This window comes from Tinamus guttatus, unplaced genomic scaffold (genome assembly GCF_059628265.1).
Source record: "Tinamus guttatus ecotype Peru unplaced genomic scaffold, ASM5962826v1 Tinamus_guttatus_pri_ptg000156l, whole genome shotgun sequence".
Lineage (NCBI taxonomy): Eukaryota > Metazoa > Chordata > Aves > Tinamiformes > Tinamidae > Tinamus > Tinamus guttatus.
This window is the reverse complement of record NW_028288690.1, coordinates 318,887-340,776: the sequence shown is the minus strand read 5'-3', so window position 1 is coordinate 340,776 and position 21,890 is coordinate 318,887. Positions and strand designations below refer to the sequence as shown.

At 43.9% G+C, this 21,890-nt stretch overlaps 1 protein-coding gene across 1 annotated transcript; it reads left to right on the top strand.

The window, feature by feature from the left end:
- Positions 1–426: 426 nt before the first annotated feature.
- Positions 427–13,166, top strand: CHMP4C (charged multivesicular body protein 4C). Its single transcript, XM_088522731.1, has 5 exons — positions 427–642; positions 7,392–7,569; positions 8,505–8,619; positions 11,472–11,580; positions 12,899–13,166. The coding sequence occupies exons 1-5, from the start codon at positions 447–449 to the stop codon at positions 12,961–12,963; spliced, it is 663 nt and encodes a 220-aa protein (XP_088378857.1). The 5' UTR covers positions 427–446; the 3' UTR covers positions 12,964–13,166.
- The last annotated feature ends 8,724 nt before the right edge of the window (positions 13,167–21,890 follow it).

The window sequence follows — 21,890 nt, the reverse complement described above, 5'->3', positions numbered from 1 at the left end:
CGGGGCGGGCGGCGTCCGCGACCGCTGGGGACGCGGGTGTTCGAGGGACGTGCGTTCTGCGCGGCTTGGAAGTGCTTCTGTGAACTGGGCTTCCTTACGCGTACCTCCTACTTTGTTTTAATAAAAGTTGCATTTCCACCCGTAAAGCATCCGTGTCCCTTCCGCAGCCCTCACTACCGCGCGCTAAGGAGCGCGTCGCGCCGCCTCCCCCCGGGGCACCGCAAGCTGCGCCGCTCCGCCCGCGCTTCCGCAGGGCGCCTCGGCCCGCGGCCCGTCCCCGCTCCGCGGCCCTCCCCATGGGCAGGTGCCTCCTGGCTGGGCAGGCGGCGCAGAGCCGAGCGCGGCGCCGGGGCCGCCCCGCCGCCAGGTGCGCCGCACCGCGCCGCCCCGGCCGGGAGGCGCCTCAGTGCCGCCTGCCGTTGCGGCCGTTGGTCAGCGCCGCCGCCATGAGCAAGATCTCGAAGCTCCTGAAGGGGGGCGCCGCGGGGGCGTCCCGCGGCCGCGGCGCCCCCTCGGCGCAGGAGGCCCTGGCGCGGCTGCGGGAGACCGAGGAGATGCTGAGCAAGAAGCAGGAGTACCTGGAGAGCAGGATCGAGCGGGAGCTCGCGGCCGCCCGCCACCATGGCACCCGCAACCGCCGAGGTGAGGCGGGCGGGAGGGCGGCGTGGGCCGCGGCGGCGCCAGCCCCGGCTCCCCGCGCCGCGCCGGGAATTACTTCTCTTTGCGCGCTCAGAAGCCGAAGGAAAGCTTTCCGCATTAGAGAAGTTTAAAGATCTGCACTTTCAGTTGTCAGACTGCTATAGGTTAATGCTGTGTGATTTGCGAGGAGCTGCACATTAAAGGTGTTTTGCTTGGTCTTTTCATGTATTTTTGATAGTGCAGCACTTGGAAGGGATTTCAAAACATTGGTAGAGATGGGGCAGATTTTAAGGCACAAAAAGTCCAAGTGAGTAAAGCCAGATCCACAGTGCAGAGGAGTCCCCTCTCTGCAACTCTTGAGCCTCCCAGCTTCGCCCCCTCGCAGGCTTTTCTTTTCACTTGGTGTCCCCACTGCAGTGCCCCTCTTGTCCCTTTGGGCAGGTGCTGATTATCTTCAGATTATTTTCACCCAGGGTTGGCTGGCTGTGCAGCTGAGCGAGTGCCTGGGCACCTGCAGAGCAGAGCTTGCTGCCTAGGAGGGAGCAGTGGCTGTGGGGGCAAGGCCAGTCTGTGTCTCTTTAACCCAGCTGATCCGCCCTGTTTCCAAGTGTTTGGCTTTGCACTGTGCTTTCATTTGAGTAGCCAGTTCTCTCTCTCTCTCTCTTTTTTTTTTTTCCCTTCTAGATACCCGTTTCCACTGTGGGGCTGCAGCAAGCTGCTTCTCAAGCTGTATCTATGCACTTGTTTGTTGGGTTGTGCTTCAAACCAGGTTGTTGGGCCCAGCGTGATAGGAAAGATAAGAGAGCTATTTTAAGTCGTTGGTCCAGTAGCCTATAGGCAAGTACATAGAAGAGGAATTTACTATGCCCAAAGTGGTACAAAAGCCAGCAGGTTAGTAAAACTATGGAGTGTAAGTGGGATAATACAATTTTACTATGCCAAAATGAAAGAATTTGGTAGACTAGTGAGCAAGCTTAATTCTCCAGATACAGCCCTTCATATGTTATAATAATTATGTTGGTTTTAATTGCTGCTATTCTAGCATTATGTAGGCATATGGGCAAATGAGAAAATACAAGTTTTAATCTATATGATCTTGTTAGAGGGACCAAGCAGGTAATTCTAACATGCTCTTTCATAACTTCATCGCCAAGAGGTGTCTGGAATTTAAAATGGGAGTGTGTGAGGCTAGCACAGGCAGTATCTTCATATGGAAGCTAGCATGATCTCATTTGATTTTTCAGGCATGTGAGTCTGAGTCAGTTACAGTGACACAAGCGAGATCAGATTCAAGCCCCAACAATTTTGCAAGAATTCAAATAATTCTTGAATGGGTTCATGTGACATCGGAAGACTTAACCTGATTTAAAAGCTGTAACATGTTAGCTATGCAGCTGGATGTGAAGCATCACTTAAGTATTCTTCTGGCTTCCTCCTCGTGAAGTGTGTGTGGCTGCAGTTCCTGAACCCCATCTGAAATTAGCTGTGCTTATGGGGTGATGTGTTTCCAGGGTTCTGCATGAAGGTCTCATTGTAACAAGACCACTTGAAGGTTTTCTGAGCAGGAACATGTGCAAGTTCCTCTTGCAGAGATTATTTTGTGAAAAGCAGTATTTTAACAATTAGCACTGCCTTTTAATTTCTTGCTATTCCAGGTAAAAAATCATGGTTCTTTTAGGGTATGTTTTCCTAGTTATGTTAGCTAGTTTCAGACAGTGCTCAGCTCTCAACTCCACCTGCAAACTGGCCTTTTGTCTTCAGCATTTAGGAGGTCACAGAGGAAAGTTTAAAGGACACGAAGTGATACTGAATATTGAAATTGTGTAATCTTGAGGTGGGAGAAGGGGTTGGAATGGGAAGAGGCCAAGCTGTTCTTTTTTTTTTTGCTTCTCCATCACTACATCCATATCCGTAATGACAAGAAGTAGTCTTTTGCTGGTGATGGGTTAGAAAAAAAGAAGTAGCCTCGTCTTCACTGTGCAGTTTCCATCTAGAGAAGCTTTTTCATTCCAAACTTATCACCACTGTGGTGGTTGTTCAGTTAGCCTGTGGGATAATACTGCCTCCTTAATACAGGGAACGGTGCTTTTGCTTAAGGTGTAGCATCAGATAGTGAGGCAGTGTGGAAAGTTTTCCATACTGCTTTCTGGATTCAGAAATTGTGATTGTAATTTGTAGTTTTTTGTTTTGTTTTTAAGTCAGTTGATCAGCAGTTCTGTTTGTATGAATATGTAGACAGTAAAAGGGAACTTGCACCAGGGTGAAAGTTTGACCTCTGTCCTCCAAAGAGCCCCTGCTCCTTATCACCACTGTTTGTTTCCCTCTCCTACAGTAATCCCTTTGCCTCCGAGTTTCTTCCCTCGCCTTCCGTTTTACACCCTCCACGCACACACCTGCTGCCGCTCACCTCTTGTGCCATGTGGCATTCCTCTTCCATGAGTTGGTTGTAACCAGGTTATAGGGACTAGGCAGTGTTGTGGTAGTTGCATGTCAGTGCAGACAGGGCTCACTTCTATAGACGGGTGCGTGGCAGGCTGGGACTGAGGTTTTGTTGGCAGAGCAGTGTGGAGAAGCCTTCTAGTATGTCTTTGTCCTGTGGTTTTCAGCTGTGGTTCTTTTCTCTTTGCTATCATGCGTAAAGTATCCTGCCAGGAATGCAAATGGTTATAACGGATCAAGTGCACTACTGTTCTTGAATTATTGCCACAGTTGTGGGAGAATTTGCGGGAGAAACAGTCACAAGTCACAAACATATGGATTATGTTAAAAGCGGTCAGGATCTGTATTCTGCAGGTCCCTCCCAGAACAGAAGTGGTGGTGAATCCTCCTGGGAGGCAGCCTGGCGCATTCTCAGGAAGACCTCTTGGCCTAAGAGCTGCGGGTGGGAGCAGGTTTGTAACAAGAGGGTCTTGCTCATCTCACCCGAGGTGGCTAAATTACTGATGTGCCCAAACCAGAAAGCCCTGAGAGTTGGCATTAGCCTCGAGAAAGAGACTGTGTATTTAAGTTCATGTCCAACACGGCCTCTTTCTATTGCGATGGCAACTAGAGACGCATGTTATTAAGCAGTAGGTGCTGAGTTAAACAGCACAGCAGGGATTCCTCTACTTTTTATCAGCGATGTTTGTGATTTACTGCCACTGTTCTTTGCTCTTCATGATCATATTTAAAGTAGGGCTTTTTTTTTTTTTTTTCTCTGAATAAGCTGATAGCCAATCCTCTATTAGTGCTACTAATAGCGAAGAAATGAAAGCAAAGGCAGATCAAATTTAACAGTTAGAACACTGCAAACATATATCTTTGGTAGTCAAGATGATTTCCTAACAAGGTCACCTGTCTGTACACTGACTTTTTTTTTTTTTTTTTTTTTTTTTTACCGAATATATTCTTGTTCTTGCCAGGAAGTGAAAGCTCCTAGTTATTTATGGCAGCTATGTGCTATGAATTCAAATAGTAATTATTTTCAAAGTTACATCCTCTGTCTGCCATTTGTATTTTTTTTTGTGATCCCTTTATCTAAAGATAAATGAGAAAAGGTAGTTTTGCCAACATATTCAGTGGGTGCAAATAGACACCAGCAGTAAAGCAAGAGGGAGCTTTCCTCAGGGAGGGTGAGGAGCTATAAGCATTTAGTCATAAGTGACGTTTGAGTTTGTGCAGTGTATCTGAGGGTGATGTGCAGTACTTTCACAGTAACGTTATTTTTTCTGAAGAAATGCTTATTTCCTTCTTCAACCAGTTACCCCTAGGAATTGCAGGGTTAACTTGACAATGCTCTTGTTTCTACTTCAGATAGTTGTTCCCTTACTGGTGGCTACCAGAGTTGAACTTGGCGGGTGCTACCATCATACACAGTGCTGTGTATTTTGTTCTGATCAGTCGTGAGACATGGTGAAGGTGCCAGAACTAGGCGACAACAACAGGATTCCTGTTGTCTGGTAGGCCGTCTTCCTTAACAAAATAAACCGTAGTGAGTTTGGAAATTGCCCTTCCATATATTACTGAAAGCAGTTCTGAGTTCATAAGCATGACCGACTACTGTCGCTTCAGCTACTTATCTTGAAAATAATATTAAAAGCCCGAAATGCAAGAGCAGTGGTTTGTAATGTTGTGAGCTGCGTCCTGCTTGCTCCAAAGCAAGTCCAGAGGCAGGATACCCGAGAGAGGCCAAAACTGAGGCAACCACTACCCGTGTTGCCGTGAAATGCAGGAGCTGAATGTGAGATTCTTTTTTCCTGGAAAAGAGCATCATCTTTTCCTAGTTAAATTTGTTTTACATTTACTTTGTCATATGATCCATTGATTCTTCCTTCCCAACTCTCTTCCTTTTCTGAAATCTTTGGAATGGGCAAGAACCTTTTGCAGTTTCATTCTTTGACATTTGGTAAAGTAAGTTCATCACTGTCACTCACTCAATTTCTTTATTTTTTGATGGAAATTATGTTTTGTCTGCTGTTTATTATAATGCAAAATCATTTGGGAAGAGTTTCTATATTGTTCTTGGAAGAGTTGCACACAGTTTTTAACATGCTTACATATGTAGTATGGAAAACACTTCAAGCTTATGACAATCTGAAAAATGTAGAAAATAAGATTTCAAGTCAGTGAGAAAATGCTCATATCCTACCTATAGTAGCTGTGATTACAAAACCCTGGCCAGTGGGGGTCTTTGCAAATTCAGGCTTAATTTAATGTACGTGAGAAAAACATACAGTGTGGGGATGGAATACGTAATATCCTGGAATACAGGGAGGAAATATGAACTGATTTGCTTTCAAATGCTTACTATAAAACATAAGAGAATTAATAAAGGTGAGATGTTGCAATACAGTAGTTAGGAAGAGCTGTTTATGAATAGGTGAAGTCGTAGCGAGTTTACATTCTTCTGGGATTCCTTAGTTTGGGTGGGGTTTAATTAAATCTTACACAGGAACCTGCAGGATTTAGAAAACAACTGCTCTGCATGTAATTGAGGAAATCCATTTTCTCTATGAGCAGTCAATAATAACAACATCAGTAGGGAAGAGTCCCATTTCTGAAAAACATTGGCTAGAAAGGTTTTCCCATGATTGTTATTGACTCAAACTGAACTGAACTGAATGAGCCAGTTAACTTTTTGGTGCAGAGGAGAGTTTTCTCCAGCACAACCATTAAATATAGCTGGATCCTCTGGCCTTCAAACTGATCAAGTTTTGATGCAGTTGAAGCTGAAGAGGGAAGTGGATGGTGTGCGAACACTGCCACAAATTACTTAAGTAGGATACTAATAAGTAGCTAGAAGACTACTAAATTTAGCCAAATAGGTATATTTTGGAATTGCCTATATGAATCAGAATCCTGCCATTTGTTATTTGCACCATGTCATCAGGGATTCATTAATCATCTTTGGAATATATATGATCTTTGGACCATCAGAAAACTCGGGAAAATCCACAACTTGAAGATGGCAGTTAATCCACTGAGGTTGTGGATCATTGTCCTGGAACATTTTACTGCGAATGTTAGAACTGTGACATCGTATTTCACAGGCTGAGCAAATACTTGTGCTTGTGCAGCCAATGAGGAGTAAATCGCACCATGCTGATTCAAGCATTTATCAGTAGTGTGCAGAACACCTTAGTGTTCTTACAATAAATCCGTGCCTGTTTCTTGCAGGGCACCTGGATTTGTTTGAAAAGTTGGGTACCATGATATGTGTGTTACTGCACACAACAACAGCTTGAGTAGGACACCAGCAGCTATCCCTGTAGTGAGCTGTTTGAGTTTGGGTGGCTGCAGATGTTTGCTGATTTAGAAATGAAATGTGAGGCAGAGGAAAGGACATGGGGATACCAGCTGGCATTGAAAATGCAAGGAGTTAACTGCAACACCTTGCCCTTGTCTGGCACTGGGTGGTTTGGAAAGGACACCTGCGCGGAAACGCTTGGGACGGGATTGTATTCCACACCCAAAGACTAAATGAAGCCTTTTTCTCTCCTCCTGTTTGTCATGTGTGTTAATGCTGGTAATGATTTACTATGGGCAAAGTTTGCTGCTTATTTCTGCTTTCTATTTGCTAAGCTATTTTACTGACCTACAAAGGCAATAGGGAGTAGCTGGATTTGACTGTGGCGTTGTGCACAGTCCTATATATTTTCAAGTTGGAAAGTTTAAAGGTTCATTTTGACAAGCCCTTAAAGGAAAAAATACAACTGAAAGCTCAAGAAAGGATAATCTTTCCTCTGATCTAACCCACCTGTTGGTTAGATGATTAGGGCTTTCTGTTGCACTTTTTCTGTTTCTCAGGCCCTGTTTAGAAAGCAACGTTGATCGAGAGATGGTTATTATGACCCAACTTCTTACTCTGTCTTCACTAGTTCTTACTTATGTTTTGCCATAAAACTTCTTTTTTCTTTCTTTACCCTGTTCCTTCCTTCCCGATCCCTCTTTGACATTTTCCTTTTTCCTCCCTGTCATCTCCTGCTTTGCCTGTGTGCACAGGTTGGAATTCAAGATGTCCTGCAGCAGAGGAAGAAGCTGCTCTTCTCTGTGATTCTAAAAGGAGTTATTCTAAAAGAGCCCCCCCAGCATGTTCATGCAACAGCATGTTGGTGATGAACAGGCTGCTGATCTGGTGTGGTCAAAGTTTGCCTCTCTGCTAGTAAGGTAGGAGGGTGCAACTTCTCACTTCTCCAGGTCAGATTGTTACTGCACTTCTTGTGCTTGCATTTCAGCATGAAAATATACATGTACCTTGCCTGTTTGCCTTCCAGCTGCCTTACAAGCACTGAAGAGAAAAAAGAGGTATGAGAAACAGTTGAGTCAAATCGATGGAACACTCTCAACCATTGAGTTCCAGAGAGAAGCACTGGAAAATTCCCATACCAACACAGAAGTGCTCAAGAACATGGGTTATGCTGCCCAAGCTATGAAAAAAGTGCATGCAAATATGTAAGTGGTTTCTACTGGCTTTCAAAATGAGCTTACTAAACACCTGTAGACCATTCTATCACTTGGTTTTGTTGTATCTTATTAGCCAGTTTTGACTTCATTTTGGTTCAAACATTTAATGTCAGCAGTGTTGCTGGTGCTGTAATGTTATGTTTGGCAGAAAAATATCTCCCCCTTCCTGGTAGGAAGTCCAGTTATCTAAAGATAGCCATGTAGCACAGCAGAATTAAATCTACCTTGGCAGTAGAGATCTGGAAAAATCCAGGACAGAAGTAGAAGAGACTAAAGAGACGAACTGAACTCTTTTTCCTCCAAGTTCATAGGCTGGATTGTGCAACTCAAAGTGCTAGTTAGACCTGAATAATGAGAGGGTAATATCTTTGTATATGTAGTATTTTTATATGTTCTGTGTTATTTGTTGGAGTGTTTTCCTGCGTGAATAAACAGAGTTAAGTCAGAAAAGGCTGTTGGGGGAGAATAAACAGGAACTGAAACAATGGTGAAGTTAACAATAAAGGGAAGCTTTGAAATGGGGAATAGCCCTGTGAAGTTCTCTCCTGGCTGAAAGCTGAAGATCAGAAATGGTGGCTCTGTGAGGGTGCTGACCTCGGCAGGGAGCTGGGTCTGCCCAGGGAAGGTGGCCGTGGCCTCACGAGCACAGGAGAAGTGCAGAATGGGAGCAAAGTGCCGGCTGCTGCGCTCATGGCTTTTGCTGTAATTCCAAAGGGGAAGGAATTGGACTGGCCAGCTGCGACACACAGCAGCTTGCCCGGAAAATTTAAGGTGTAGCTAAAAGAAATTATTCTCCCGTGAGTTCTGCTTTTTCTTTTTATGCCCATGGTTGTATGTATGGTCTGTTTTGAAAAATGTGTTTCTGAGTCTCTTCTGTAGGATTTGAATGCTCTTTCAAAACTGTTTCCATGTTATTTTACCAGAGACGTAAATAAAATTGATGATTTGATGCAAGATATCACTGAACAGCAAGATATTGCCCAGGAAATTTCAGAAGCCATCTCAAACCGAGCTGGGTTTGCTGATGAGTTTGATGAGGTTAGTACTTGAGTAAACCTTGAGAGTTTTGCCTATAAAATGACCCAATGGTTATTTTCTTTTGCAATGATTTGCTCAACCTTTTTTCTTTCAAAAGATGTGATTATAAAATTGCTTAATCTACCTTAGCCTGTGGAGGACTTTTTTTTTTAAAGGAAGTTTTGACTGAACTTGTTATTCTCTTTTGAGCTGTGGAAGGAGGAGATCAGTAAAGCATGCAGTCTTTTACTGCCGCACATGCGCGTAGAAACATGTAATTTGTTGTGCTCCAAATAGATGTACACTGGCTTTACTATTTCTATTACTGCACCATCATATTGAAGGTTATTGCTTACAACTCTGAATATTTGGGACAGATTTTCAAGGTTTTTTTTTCATGGAGAGGAGGATCCCTTCTGTATTTTCCTGAATATCTGCAGAAATAGATGAATAGAAGTTATTTCTGTTGGAAGTAATGAAAATTCAATTCTTGAGCTCTTTTCTCTTGAAAACTAAATGAACACTTCTGAAATTTTGCTGCAGGAGCTTTATAGGGTCCATGAACTTGATTTTGTGTATCTCAGCAGGCCATTGCTGTTTTTTTCATCCAGCCAAGTATGGTTCAGTACTCAAGAATCCAGTATATTCAAATAGTATTCCAGAGGTGGAAGAGTGAGCCAGTAATTAGGTTCAGTATCACAGCCATTTTTTTGTGTTGTTTTTAATGTGCTTTAAAGTGACTAAACACTAGGACTCATTTAATTAATAGCATAAAGAATCAATGAACCCCACAAACACTCCCAAATAATTCATGCCTCTGTTCCCAAATTAAGAGCAAATGTGATACAGCATATACCTTTTTCTTTGCTTGTTTTTTGACAGTTTATTCAACATACAACATTTTGGTAGTTTGTAGAGGAACAGCCGTGGGGTGTTTTTTTGGTTTGTTTTGTTTTTTTTCCATTGTCTGCTTTCCTGTCTTTTCATTTTCAGTGCAGTTGAACTCTTCTTGAAGCACCAGTGAACACTGGCATAAGGAATGGGATTCAGGCTGTATAAAGTGGGCCTTGGGCAACTGAAAAACCCCTCTATCCCAAGCAGCAGTGCAGTGTCACTGAGCACCGTGCTAACTTGTAGGGATCTAGACTCAGTATGACTCAGTAATCATTGCGTTGTGGGTGGTTTGTGTTGCAGGATGATATTTATTTCTAAAGGGCATTTTGACCACATGCTTTTGTTCTTCACCTGTGTACCATAGGTGCAAGGAGATAATTGAAATGTGATTTAGACTTCACCAAATAAATAAAAACCCATAAGAGTGCTTTGTTCCTGGGATGACACAGTGTATGTAATGAAGAATACAAAAAAACATCCACTCTACCTGAGCAGGATACTTATTTGGGAGAGATGATCCTTGCTTGGAGGCCTGTTTCATAAGCAAATAGAAGATTTCTGAGATTTGATACCCGTTCCAGTGGGCATTCTGCTCCCCTCTTCACTACTCTGTTCTTGTTTTGGCCTGGTTTCAACAGGATTCATTGCATCTATTACAATTTACCCCAGCTTAGCTGTAGAGCAGTTCTTGAGTTGTGGGAAATAGAGTTTAAGTTTAAGCTGCTAAACTTAAAACCTGGCCGTGCCACTTCCAGGGTGTGTGTCCTGGCCATTCCCCTGTTATGCCAAAGGTAGGGATCGCTGCTTCCTCCGCCTCTTCTAAAAGAGAGCCAGTTCTTCAAGGCCGACGTCACCTCTTGGTTGTTTATTCACTCAACGGAGGGAGTTAAGGCCTAATTCTGGGCGCGAGGGGATTAGGGGCTCTCTAGTGGTCTTCAGAAGTACCTGTTTACACTGACTTTTCAAGGACTGGGACACTTCCTTTTTACAAAGTTTGTACTTACACCACTTAATTAGGCACTTAAAATACAGAGACATTTGTGCTACTACGTGCTGAAGTTAGACATAGCGTCCCACCTGGCACATTTCTTTGAGAGATCTTCTCTCAGCATCAAGTGCAGACCCGATACCAAAGCTTTTAAATGGTATTCTGAGATTCGCACTGTGCATAAGGTCAGTCTGCCTAAGTAGCATTTTTTAGCCTTGAAATAAAAGTAGGAGAGCAATTATAGGAAGGTGTATAGGGGCTCTGTCACTGTCATTTTAATTTCCATGTTGGGGATAAATGGGTAGGGAAAGCTCATTTTGAAACCTGGCAGATCTTCCTTTTGCCCTAGCCACTTTTGTCCATTGTTTCTTTCTAAACTGTTTTGTCTAAGTGGCAGAGGTCTGTTTCTGTGCAAATATGTAGTTGTTGGCTTGCTTTTTTTGGATGCTTCTGTCAAGGAATAAGTCTCTGGCTTTTTTAAGTATAAAGCTTTTTTTTTTTTTAGTATTCCAAAAGTGGATTAGAACATCTGTCCAAATGAGCTTCTCCAGCTAAAACCCCCAAGAGTGTTTCATGCATCAAGAGTGAATAACCAGACTCAGGAGGACAGCTCTGATTTCAGTGGTGCTTTAAAATCGTATATAACTCTGCACTTGATCTGCTAGAGCAGTAACATAACACATTTAATGCCAGCCTATGTTATAACCAGCAGAGCTGACTGCTTTCTAAAACGGGAGGAATCATATTATTTCAACTTTCAAATCAGATTTGCTATTATATCCCACATTTAGTAAAAGTTGTGCTGGTAATATGCTGTTTTCCAATGTTTGTTTTCAGGTATGAACTGCTAAATCAGTAGCGCTTTGCTTTATGGTAGTTAAACACAAAAACAAATTAAAACACTTATTAAACACTTAAAATTAAATTAAACACTTGACTGGGATCACTGGCAGGGCAAATAATTTTTAAATTATGCTTTCCTTGAATTTAGGATGAGCTGCTGGCAGAGCTAGAAGAACTGGAGCAAGAAGAGCTGAATAAGCGGATGGCAGACGTGCGGCTGCCGAGCGCTCCGTCCAGCTCGCTGCCCGCGCGCCCCGGTGAGCTGCCTCCCGTGCCCCCTTGCCAAGGACTGGGCCGTGCTGCGAGCAGGGGGAGAGGAAGAGCGAGTTCCAGATATGCGTTTGATCTAACTTTTAAACTATTATAGCCTCATTATAGTATTGTTTGTATCTGTTTATCAGTGGAAAGAGAATTCTGGTTTGCTGTATATAAAAATACTTAGAGCTAAATTCTTTATAGATTTGAACTTAAGGAACTTGGTCTTTCACATATGCTGATACATCCTCTATGAAGTGTGTAGCTAGATCAGTGAAGAGTGGAAAGATTTTTCCTTCTTTTTGGCAATTAGATCCTTCGTCTTTTTTAAATTAGTCTGACCCAGATTCAAAATATTTGTGTCAGAGACCTCCTTTATAGGGTAAGGTTTTGTATTTGTCATTGGTATTTTAATTAGAAATGAAGAAGGAAGTACAAATTCAAAGAAATACTGGCATCTTTCACTTGCTTCTTACAGAGTAGGGTTATCTGACACTGAGCACTAATCTGATATTTTTCTTCAGTTCTGTTTGTTTTTAATTAAGTCAGAGACAAGGGCTGAACTGGCTCATGTTTTCCAAAACTGGATGCTTACTATTACACAGAAATAGTGAGATAACAACAACAGTGAATGGCTCTGTACCGCTTTTCCCTGGAGATGCATGTTGCCCCCTGACTTTCTAGATGGGGCTGCTGAGGCAGAGGAAGGCCCGGGGACCTTCCCAAGGTGCTCGGTGGGCGGCGGTGGAGCAGAGGCTGCAGCTCAGGTCTCCCGTGCCCTTCTCCCCGCTTGGTCTCTGAGGGTGGTGCCTGCAGCCCCGTGGTCGCACAGCTGCAGTGCCTGTGCAGCTGTATGTAGAGGGGAAAAAGCACAGAGAGAAAATGTGTGGGATTTTGGTACAGAGCAAAGTGTGTTTAGGAATGTCTTTCTGCTCATGCACAAACCCCATAGATGTGGGTGCGCCCGCTGGGAGGCCGGCGCTGCGTGCGGGATCCGTATCCGCGGTTCGGCAGCAGCGTGCGCAGCCGCCCGCGCCTGCCGCGAGGGAGCGGGCAGCCCTGGGGGCTCCTTCCCGGGCTCTCCCGGGAGAAACGTATCTGCTGGGGGAGGCTTGCAGGAGGAGCTGCGTGCGAGCTGCAGGTGGGGCAGGGCAGTCACAGCTTCCCCGCTCTGCTGCCTGTGCTTAGCTTGCTACTCGGTAAATTGGGATGAGTATGGTATGGTCATACTGAAAAGCACTGTGCAAGTCTTCATGCTAGCAAATAAAATGTGTTTCTTTGTTGCATTAGTTAGTGATTGTTCTTAATCTCTCTCTGCAGCATCAACCAGGAAGAGAGCAGAAGATGAAGATGATATGAAGCAGCTGGCTGCCTGGGCTTCCTAAGAGTGTGCTTTTCTTGTAACAGCGGACGCGATACTGCAGATGTGAAGTGCTGCAATACTGCGTTATAGCATTACCAATTCAGTGGGTTGCATTTCATACAGGCTGGACCTTTTATTTTAAGGCTAGTCTTGCTAAAAATAATTGTATGACAACCATATTGCTGAATTAGTTTAAAAGCAAAACAGCAACAACACACAAAACAACCTTTGAAACTGCCAAAACTCTCCAGCCCTCCAAGCCCCAGAGTTTTTCCAACCTTGGTCAGAGGTTTATTTTGCCATTAGAATGGCGGCACTATGAGGATATTTTTATTACTATATATATATTTTTTGATAATGTCTTACTACTACTACTTATTTTGTGAGACCTGTATATCTCACTTATGCACACACAGCTGGACATAGGAGGATTCAGTTCCTGTTTGTATTCAACTCCTGAGTGTTATGTTTGAAATGCCCTTTTAACTCTGATTAAAACGCGACAGAATATTCTGAACACTTGCAAAGCTGATGTGCATTAGTGCCCAACTGACTGCTTTATGACTTGAGGACTAAATGCCACTTGGAGTGCTAAACTACTGCATATGTAGGCAAATCATGCTTCCAATTGAAAACAAAAATTTAACAAACTACTTTGTACAAACAAATTTTATTAAATAAGACTTTAGGTCTGTGCTATTAGCTTGCTGTCAATCACAATAAAAAAGAAACACTGTGGGCTGCCAGGGAAACTGGAAAGCAGGGTAACAGTGGTCTTGGTGTCTTGTTTTTAAATTAATCTAAATTCAATGGGGATTGAACCATCTAGGAAATAATGGGAGAGTTGGTGTCAGTAGAAGCAGAAGGCAGATTACTTCTTAGGGTTGCTTTAGCTCATGATTTGCTGGATCTAGCAGATGGCTTCAGCCAAGTGCCTGTTGTATTGTACATTAAGCGTAAATATTGGTACATATATTTCTGGACACTGCATGCTCAGAACCTTTCGAGTTGAGTTATGTGGGTGAAGCCAAAAAACTTACGCTGTGGAAATGGCTTTCTCCTTTTCAGGGCTCTCAGTCCCTGCTGTGGAATTGCTTTTGGTTTGCATCCATGTGAATGGAGAATTGAGCATTGCCAATTTATTTCAGTTAAGTTTCTTATTGGAAAAGATTAAGCGTGCAATTCCATCCTAAGGTTTGGAGGCACTAGGAAGATTATCCCTTTCTGTGGGGAGAAGAGAAAAACCGGAACTGCTCCATTTTTCTTTTAAAGCAAAAAGTTCAAAACACTACCTTAAATTTCAAAATATATTATGCAGGTAGGAAACCAAGTGCTAACAAAATGTCAGTTAGTTTCAGTGCTTGCTGAAATTCAGGATAAGAAGCTAGCCAGGAGCCTCCCTGACAGGCATAATTAGTAAAATAACAAATATTCTGAGTTACTTAGAAGTCATTTGCTAAGTCATTTGGCTGGGATCCCGCTTCCAGGATGAAAGCAGTCTGCGGAAGTCTCTGAATTGGGTACAGAAAACACTGTACCCCGATGCCTCTCTGTGCAGGACCGCTGGCCACGCGCCTGGAGCGCATGGGGGTCTGTGGAGGAGGCCGCGCCGCCGGGCACGTGCTGGCCTGCAAGGACGGGCTCCTGCCCTTCCTTCTTGGGCCAGTTAGTGGTTTTCCAGTACTTGGCACTTCCGTAATACTTACAGTATTTAACGTGTTCTCCAGACTAACCAAAACACATCCCTTGCTTCCAGTTTGAAAGTAAAATGATTTTCAGCCTGCTTTGGAAGACGGGGCCCTGCAGCTTTTGTGCAAGCACCTTCCCTGTGAGCACCTGCCACAGGGGGGAGGAAGGTGTAGCAGGAAGCCATCCGTCTCCTCTGAGAGCTCTGTGTGATGTGTCACTTCCAGCCTTCATCAGTGGTTTGGCCAGATGCTGATCCCAGGAACCTTCGGGTATCTTCAGCTTGTGTTGACTTCAGAGCAGGCACTTTAAAAGCAAAACTTGGGAAGGAGGACGAGCAGCAACCACGGCCCTTGGCTGAGCTCCTCGGAAGGTGCGAGCGCAGAGGCTGGTGTTTGAGGAGGACAGCGCCGAGGACATGCCTGATTCGGGGGCCGTACGGAGGAGCACTGTAGTCGTGTGCTCTGATCAAAGTACAGCACGGACTGCCACGGCGGGAGTGCTTGCTGTCGTGTTTGTTTGTGAGACAGTAGACGGGTGTTTTTCCTTCAAAAACAGTGCAGTTAGTTGTAGGCATTTTTGCTGAGGAAGGAGCTCTTTTCTATGTAAAGTCAGACGAAACTGTGACAACTGCCTCTTTCTTTTTTGAACATATGTCTGTCTCCTGTGCCAAGATGCTGTCTGTTCAGCATGTGAGCAGACGAGCTGGAATAGTGTCAGTGTGTTATTGTAAACGTACTCTCTATTAACTAACTTGGGCATGTTTTACAAGAGGACTCTGGAAGCAGATGGTGTCCTGTAGCTGATGGCTTTTCCTGTTTCTTATTTATTTGAAGAATCTTTTCTTTATAGGCTTGGACATTTTAATCTGGGTATCATCAAAAAGGGGAAAATATATTAATAAAACAAATATATGTATGTGCTGTAAATAAATATTGTGGTGCCATGCTCATGCTGTGTGATTGTACTTATTTTTCTATTGGCAAAGCAGTAAGTACTCTGTCAGCGCTGTCATTAGGATACAGTAACCTTAGAGATTCTCAAGATTTGGGATTTTTATATTTTAGTCTTTGAACAAAGGGGTTTTAGTTAAAAACAAACAAAAACCACAAAGTGTATTCTCTGGTGTCTGGCCTGCATTCCTTCAGCCTTGATAATTGTGTTTGAAGGGATTCTTCATTACCATGTACCCAGAATACCTGGTCTTCCTTTTTACCAGACGATCTCCGTCTTTTGGAAATGTGTGTATTTTACTTTCCAGGCCTTAGTTAAAAGGGGGAATGGTGAAGTCTTTATGGTCAAACCTCTGGCTCTTGTTAAAGCCTCAAGGCCCCTCAGCCAAACGTGAGCACCCATTTCAGTATAAATTCAGGCCTCAGCTGGTGTGTATACAGCTGCTGAGAGGAAGTAAGAGGGTGTACGTGAAATATTTGTAATGAGAAAAGTTCTGACATGATGTGCAGCCTGAATTAGAATAATACTGGACTGTAGAAACATGGGTCATTTTGTAAGGCTTTTCTGAGTGCACCTTAACTTCAGGGCTTGCTTCAACATCTTGAGAATTCCTAATACCACAGTCTTAATTTTTAACATAGCGGTCATATTTTCCTACCCCTGTCCCAATTGCAGGGACAGTTGCAAAAAAAACAGTTTGTTGTAGCAATGTTCAGTCAAATCAACATTGCAGGGAAGCCTGCTCTGTTCCCATAGTTTGACCCTAATCACGTAGTTTGTCCACGTAGTTGTTATTGACACGTGATCGTCAGGCACTCGGTGCACTCGGGATCAGATTCAGGAGTGCAGTAGATGATAGAACACCGCGCCAGGCGCTGATGACAGGTTAGTACTTACCCACAGCATGGATGCTGCACGGTTCCTCCTGGCCCTGCCTCTGCTCTCGCCCATTGCTGTATGGAGTCAAATCGTATTTACCCAGATGGCCCCTCCTGCTATACGCCCACACGCCGCACCAGGAATTAAACTCTTCGGATCTATTTAATATACCAAAATATTGGAGGTACTTTTGTGATTGGACTCGGCCTTACTACAGGAACCTGGGCACAGCTAGGTGAAGCCGGCCAGGACAGCGTGGATGTAGGTGTGCGCACAGGTACCGTGTACCAATGTGCACACCGGGCAATGCCTGCGCCAGGCTCCCGCCCTCGGAGCGGCGGCCGGGCCCGCGCGCCTCCAGGTGGAGCTGGGCCCGCAGCACCCTGCCCCATGCGGCGCGGCGGGCAGCGCCTGCCTCCCGCCCGTCCCACCGGCTGCCTCACGCCAGCCAGAGGGAGGGAAACGGGGGTGTCCACGTGGCCCTGGCTCACGTGGAAACATATAGCGGCTGTGTCTGCACGAACATACAGCAGCCGATGGTTTTGAGGCTGGCGAAGGTGTTTAAGTAAGTGTTGAATTCATCCCTTTGAGTTCTTGAGGAGCTTAAAGGTAGATTTTCACCAAAGAAAGAGAGATCTGGTTCATCAAAGTAAATTGAGCCTGAACTGACACGTTCAGCAGGTTGGCCCCATTTTTAGAATTGGCTGTACAGTCTGGCTGAGTTGGGTTTAGCCTCTTTGACCGCTAAAGAACAAATGCAGACGTATTAGTTTTTCTATTGAAATTCCTATGCACAGTTAGGGTGATTGGCTGAACTCTCCAGAAAAAAAAAACACCAACAAAAAAACCTTTAATGTGCTTGAAGAAGCATAGCTATAATCTGCAACGCTCTGTATATCCCCTTGAGGTATCATTAGAGTTCTCCACATGTTAAAAAGTGATACTTTTGAAGGATGACAGAGTCTAGAAAGAGAGACCCATAAAAGAAAGAAGACTATTAGGATCAAGGTAGTAGATCATACACATGAAGGGATAATGCTCTAACTCTCTCACCATGCTTAGTAAACATATTCTTTACATTATGGGAGCAAAAGCTCAAGAGAATAAACCCTTCACCTCCTCTGACAAGAAGTCGTCAGAGTGTCTCAGCTGAGCTAGAAATGGGGCAGTGGCAGAGAGAGAAATCAGTGGTGACCACAGGTAGCTCAGGGCTCCTGGGCAATCTCCAAAATCACCCTGCCTTTTTTAACCTCCCCAGGCAGCTTTCTTCAGTTCCAGGATGAAGGGTCACAGTGCTCCAAGAAAAAAAAAATGCCTTCTTGGGCACTTTGGTTGGCACTTTGCTGCTAAGAAAGACAAAAAAAGATGCAAAGGAAACTACATATGGACACCAAAGTAGAATGGATCACATTACCAGTGACCTTCCTGTGGCTGCCTTGCAAAGTTTGAAAAGTTCATGGCTGAACCTGTGCAGCAGAGATCACATCTCTCTTCTCAGGCTGAAACCTCCAGCTCCCACTGCTTTGAAAACTGTCAGCAAAATGTGTCCCGCTGAATTAGTTTAACAGGGAGCTGAGCTAGTAGAAAAACCTATTGCCTGGATAAAAAAAATCTAGACAATGTTTGCAATAGCATTATCATCACTACAGATTTTACCCGTATATTATATCAAATACCATTAGACGGAAGGTTACATTTCACAAAGACAACATTAGAAGAAAAAATAAATCACCTAGTAAATCCTAGGCAGTCAAACCATTGACGTCTCCACACTGAGAATCTGTGTGGAGATCAAATAGCCCATATCTGATTAGACTGAAACCTGAGCCAAAATTTGCTTCAGCCAACATTATTCTCCTGTGCACCATCAGGGGCAGGCCCAGAAACAGTGCGCGAGACAGAAAAGAAGTGATCGCCCCTGGAAGCTGCTTCATCCGGGCTCTTCTTGTACAAATGAGCACGGGCCTTCCTAGGCACATTGGCTGATTTTAGTATTTTCAAAAGATTATATAGGAGATGATACTTTTATTTCAACTGATTCCCACAGAAGTTACTATCCTGTCGCTCAACTCAAATCAAAGAAGAGTTGCATCATGTTTTATCAGGTTTACAATATACTACAGGCTATTCTAGAAGTAGTATTCTAGAACTGATGCAGAAAACTTCTTCAGGGCCAGACTTTCTCTAAATGTACAAAATAAATGCCTGAAACTTCAGCTTGCTCCTACAAGAGGGATATACCGAGGGAGAGAGAGTGCCCTTCAAATCACAAGCTATTTACTCCTTAATCTGATTACTAAAAGTGCAATCAGGAAAGAGCTACAGGAAATTCAAGAGGAGACATCCTGTAGCAGATTCACCACATGTCTCAACTGCTTCTTAAACTACATTTATTTATTTTTCTTGAAGCATGTGAGCTGGTATTAAGCTCTTAAGAGGTCGATATAAAACCTGCTCCAGTTAGGTGCTTGCCAGATGAGCAATACTTGACAAACTTGCAAAACAACCAAATGAGAAGCGTTTCAGAGAGTCATCCTCAGCATTTCCATTAAACCTCTGTGGTTTCTTTGAGCTGAAAAGCAATAATCCACAGTAGTTTGAGAAGAGAGGCTCATTTCTCACTATGTTAACGCAAAGATCCTAATAAGTTCAGTTCAAATTAATACACCTCCCACCCCCCCATCAAGAGAATCGGCTAAGTGACGAGCAAGGATATTTAGATCTATCTGAAACCTAGTCAAGTTTTCCCAAGGCGCAGTTCCTGTACACAGGCAGGAGTCTCACCGGAGCAGCAAATCATCTAATTTTAACCTGCTGACAAGTCTGTGGCATCAGCAGGAAGGCAACGGCTGCACCAACCGACTCACTGAGCAATTATGGTGAATCACGTAATCATTTTCTTCCTCATTTCCCCTATTTGCAAGCAGAGGTAATGCAACACACATCTCTCAGGCACAAAATGGGAACAAATGCAATATTTCTTTGATGTTCTTCAGTTACAAGAGTGCCAAGTATGAAACAACAAACATTTTTTGGATCACGTAGAGAATCACAGAATGGTTGAGGTTGGAAAGGACCCCTAGAGATCATGTAGTCCAACCCCCCTGCTCCAGCAGGGACACCTAGAGCACGTGGCACAGGACTGCATCCAGGCGGGTTTTGAAGATCTCCAGAGAAGGAGACTCCACAAGGGGCCTCTCTGGGCAGCCTGTTCCAGGGCTCTGTCACCCTCGCAGGAAAGAAATTCTTCCTCACATGGAGATGGGACTTCCTGTGTTTCAACTTGTAGCCATTCCCCTTGTCCTGTCACTGGCCACTACTGAGAAGAGTTTGGCCCCATCCTCCCTACATTATCCCCTCAGGTATTTGTTGATCAGATCTCCTCTCAGTCTTCTCTTCTCTAAGCTAAACAGGCCCAGCTCACTTCTTAGTCTTTCCAGTCCCTTAATCATGTTTGTCGCTCTACGCTGGACCCTCTCCAGAAGCTCAATGTCCTTCTTGTACTGGGGAGCCCAGAAATGCACGCGAGAGGACAAAGGTCTCCTTGGCACGGTGCTGAAAACCTCAGTGCTGCTGCCGGGGGGCTTAGCAAGGGGCTGTGCGAACCCCCAGCTCCCTTGGAGGCAGCTCAGAGCCAGGCAATGCTGGGAGTCGAGCCCAGGAGTCCCATTCCTGAGGCAGATGCTTTAACTGATGGAAATTACCGGAGCTTTCTGAGCCCACTTCCCCGTCCCCACAGCCGCACCGCCCCTGCCTGCAGGCTGAGCAGCACCAGAAGGGAGGCCCAGCCCCAGCGCAAGCAAAGGCAGAGCAACCCCAGCTCTGAGGAGACACAAAAGGCATAAACTACACAAGGGACAACCAGCACAGGGTAAGGATCTGGGTTATATATTAACATCTATAAAGAGAGCGATTGAAAGAGGGAGAAGCCTTACCAGCTCAGTTAGTGTCATTCACAAAAATGACTCCAGCAAGAGGCTTTCTGATCTATTCGGCTGTACAGAATTACCCTTAAGGACAAAGTTTTGCCCTTTTGAATAGCTCCTTCAGCCTTCCTGTCACTTCCAAGTCACAGTGGAAAAAAAAACTCTTTCCCCCCAGCCTAATGGTAACTCAGACTGACCCTTGTTAAACAGTGTCCTTTAATGTTGGCATCAGTTTATTTTGATGCTAGTGAATACAACAGCATTTTGAAGCTTTATGAAATGTGTTGACCAGAACAAAAAGTTGTTTTACAAATGAAGGACTGGGTTATGCTTAAATGTATCTCATGACAGCGCTGTCCTGACTCTGGAGCAATCACCAGAACAAACCCTGAAATAAACATTCATAATCTCTAGCAGAAATTCAAGGGAAACATTTTCTATTCCAAAACAATGTTCATCATTCAAATGGAAACTGATCCATAAACCAACAGCATAATAATATGGCCAACAGCCACCATTACTTGTACGTGGGAGTGACCAAAGTTTGGCATGTATATCCCTTACAAGGTGAGATTAACATAATCCTTTTATTCTACTTAAAATAAAGATCTGTATTTTCCCTACCGTTTACTCTTCCCAGCCTCTACAGCTGCATCACGTAACAAAAGATAAGTGAAACTTTGGAAAGAACAGGTTAAAAACATCTACTAAAGCAAGCCTAGCTCAGTTTGTTTTCCTGGAAGCACTCCTGCAAGAAGGAAAAAATTCAGAGACTGTCCTCAGAAATAAGACTAAGAAAACAGCGTAACAAGCAATTACAAAGAAAACCCAATGTTACGGATAAAGAAACCCTAGAAATCCAGACCAAAAGAGGTTTCTGAATGGCTTAGGATGCACAGAATATAAAACTTTTGCAGCACAGAAGCTAATACCTAGAGAAGAAATGCTTATGGTTAACGGGTCATTGCATTCTCCTTTATTTTCAAATAGCAGAAGTCTTCAATTGCAAATGGGATAGACAGGCACCTCCTCCTTCTCTGTCTCTTCACCTCTTTCATCTTTTCCTCTAGGTAGGAAATGCATAAAATATTATGCACTTAAAAAGGTAATGAAGATAAAAACAAATTGTAGAACAAAAAGCAGCACTAGACCGTTGACCCAGAACACAAACTGTTAGAAAGAGACATCTCTTTTGGCGATGTCAATGTTACCATTTTTCCTGGTTTAAATACACAGACACGTATGAGAGAATAAATCTCAGACACTCTAGGATCCTTTAAAAATACATCCTATACTTCATAGGAAAAGTACATAATTATATCTATTTTTTAATGTTGGATCTGTCTAGAAACCTAGAGAAACTGATTGGAATTGATGGAACAAAGACCTAATTGAAATACACAAACAAACCACAGAAGGAAAGACCTACTAGATGTGGTATCCCAGCCTGGGAATATTCCCCACAGCTTTCTGCCATCCCTTGGAGAGTCATGACTCTGGCCTA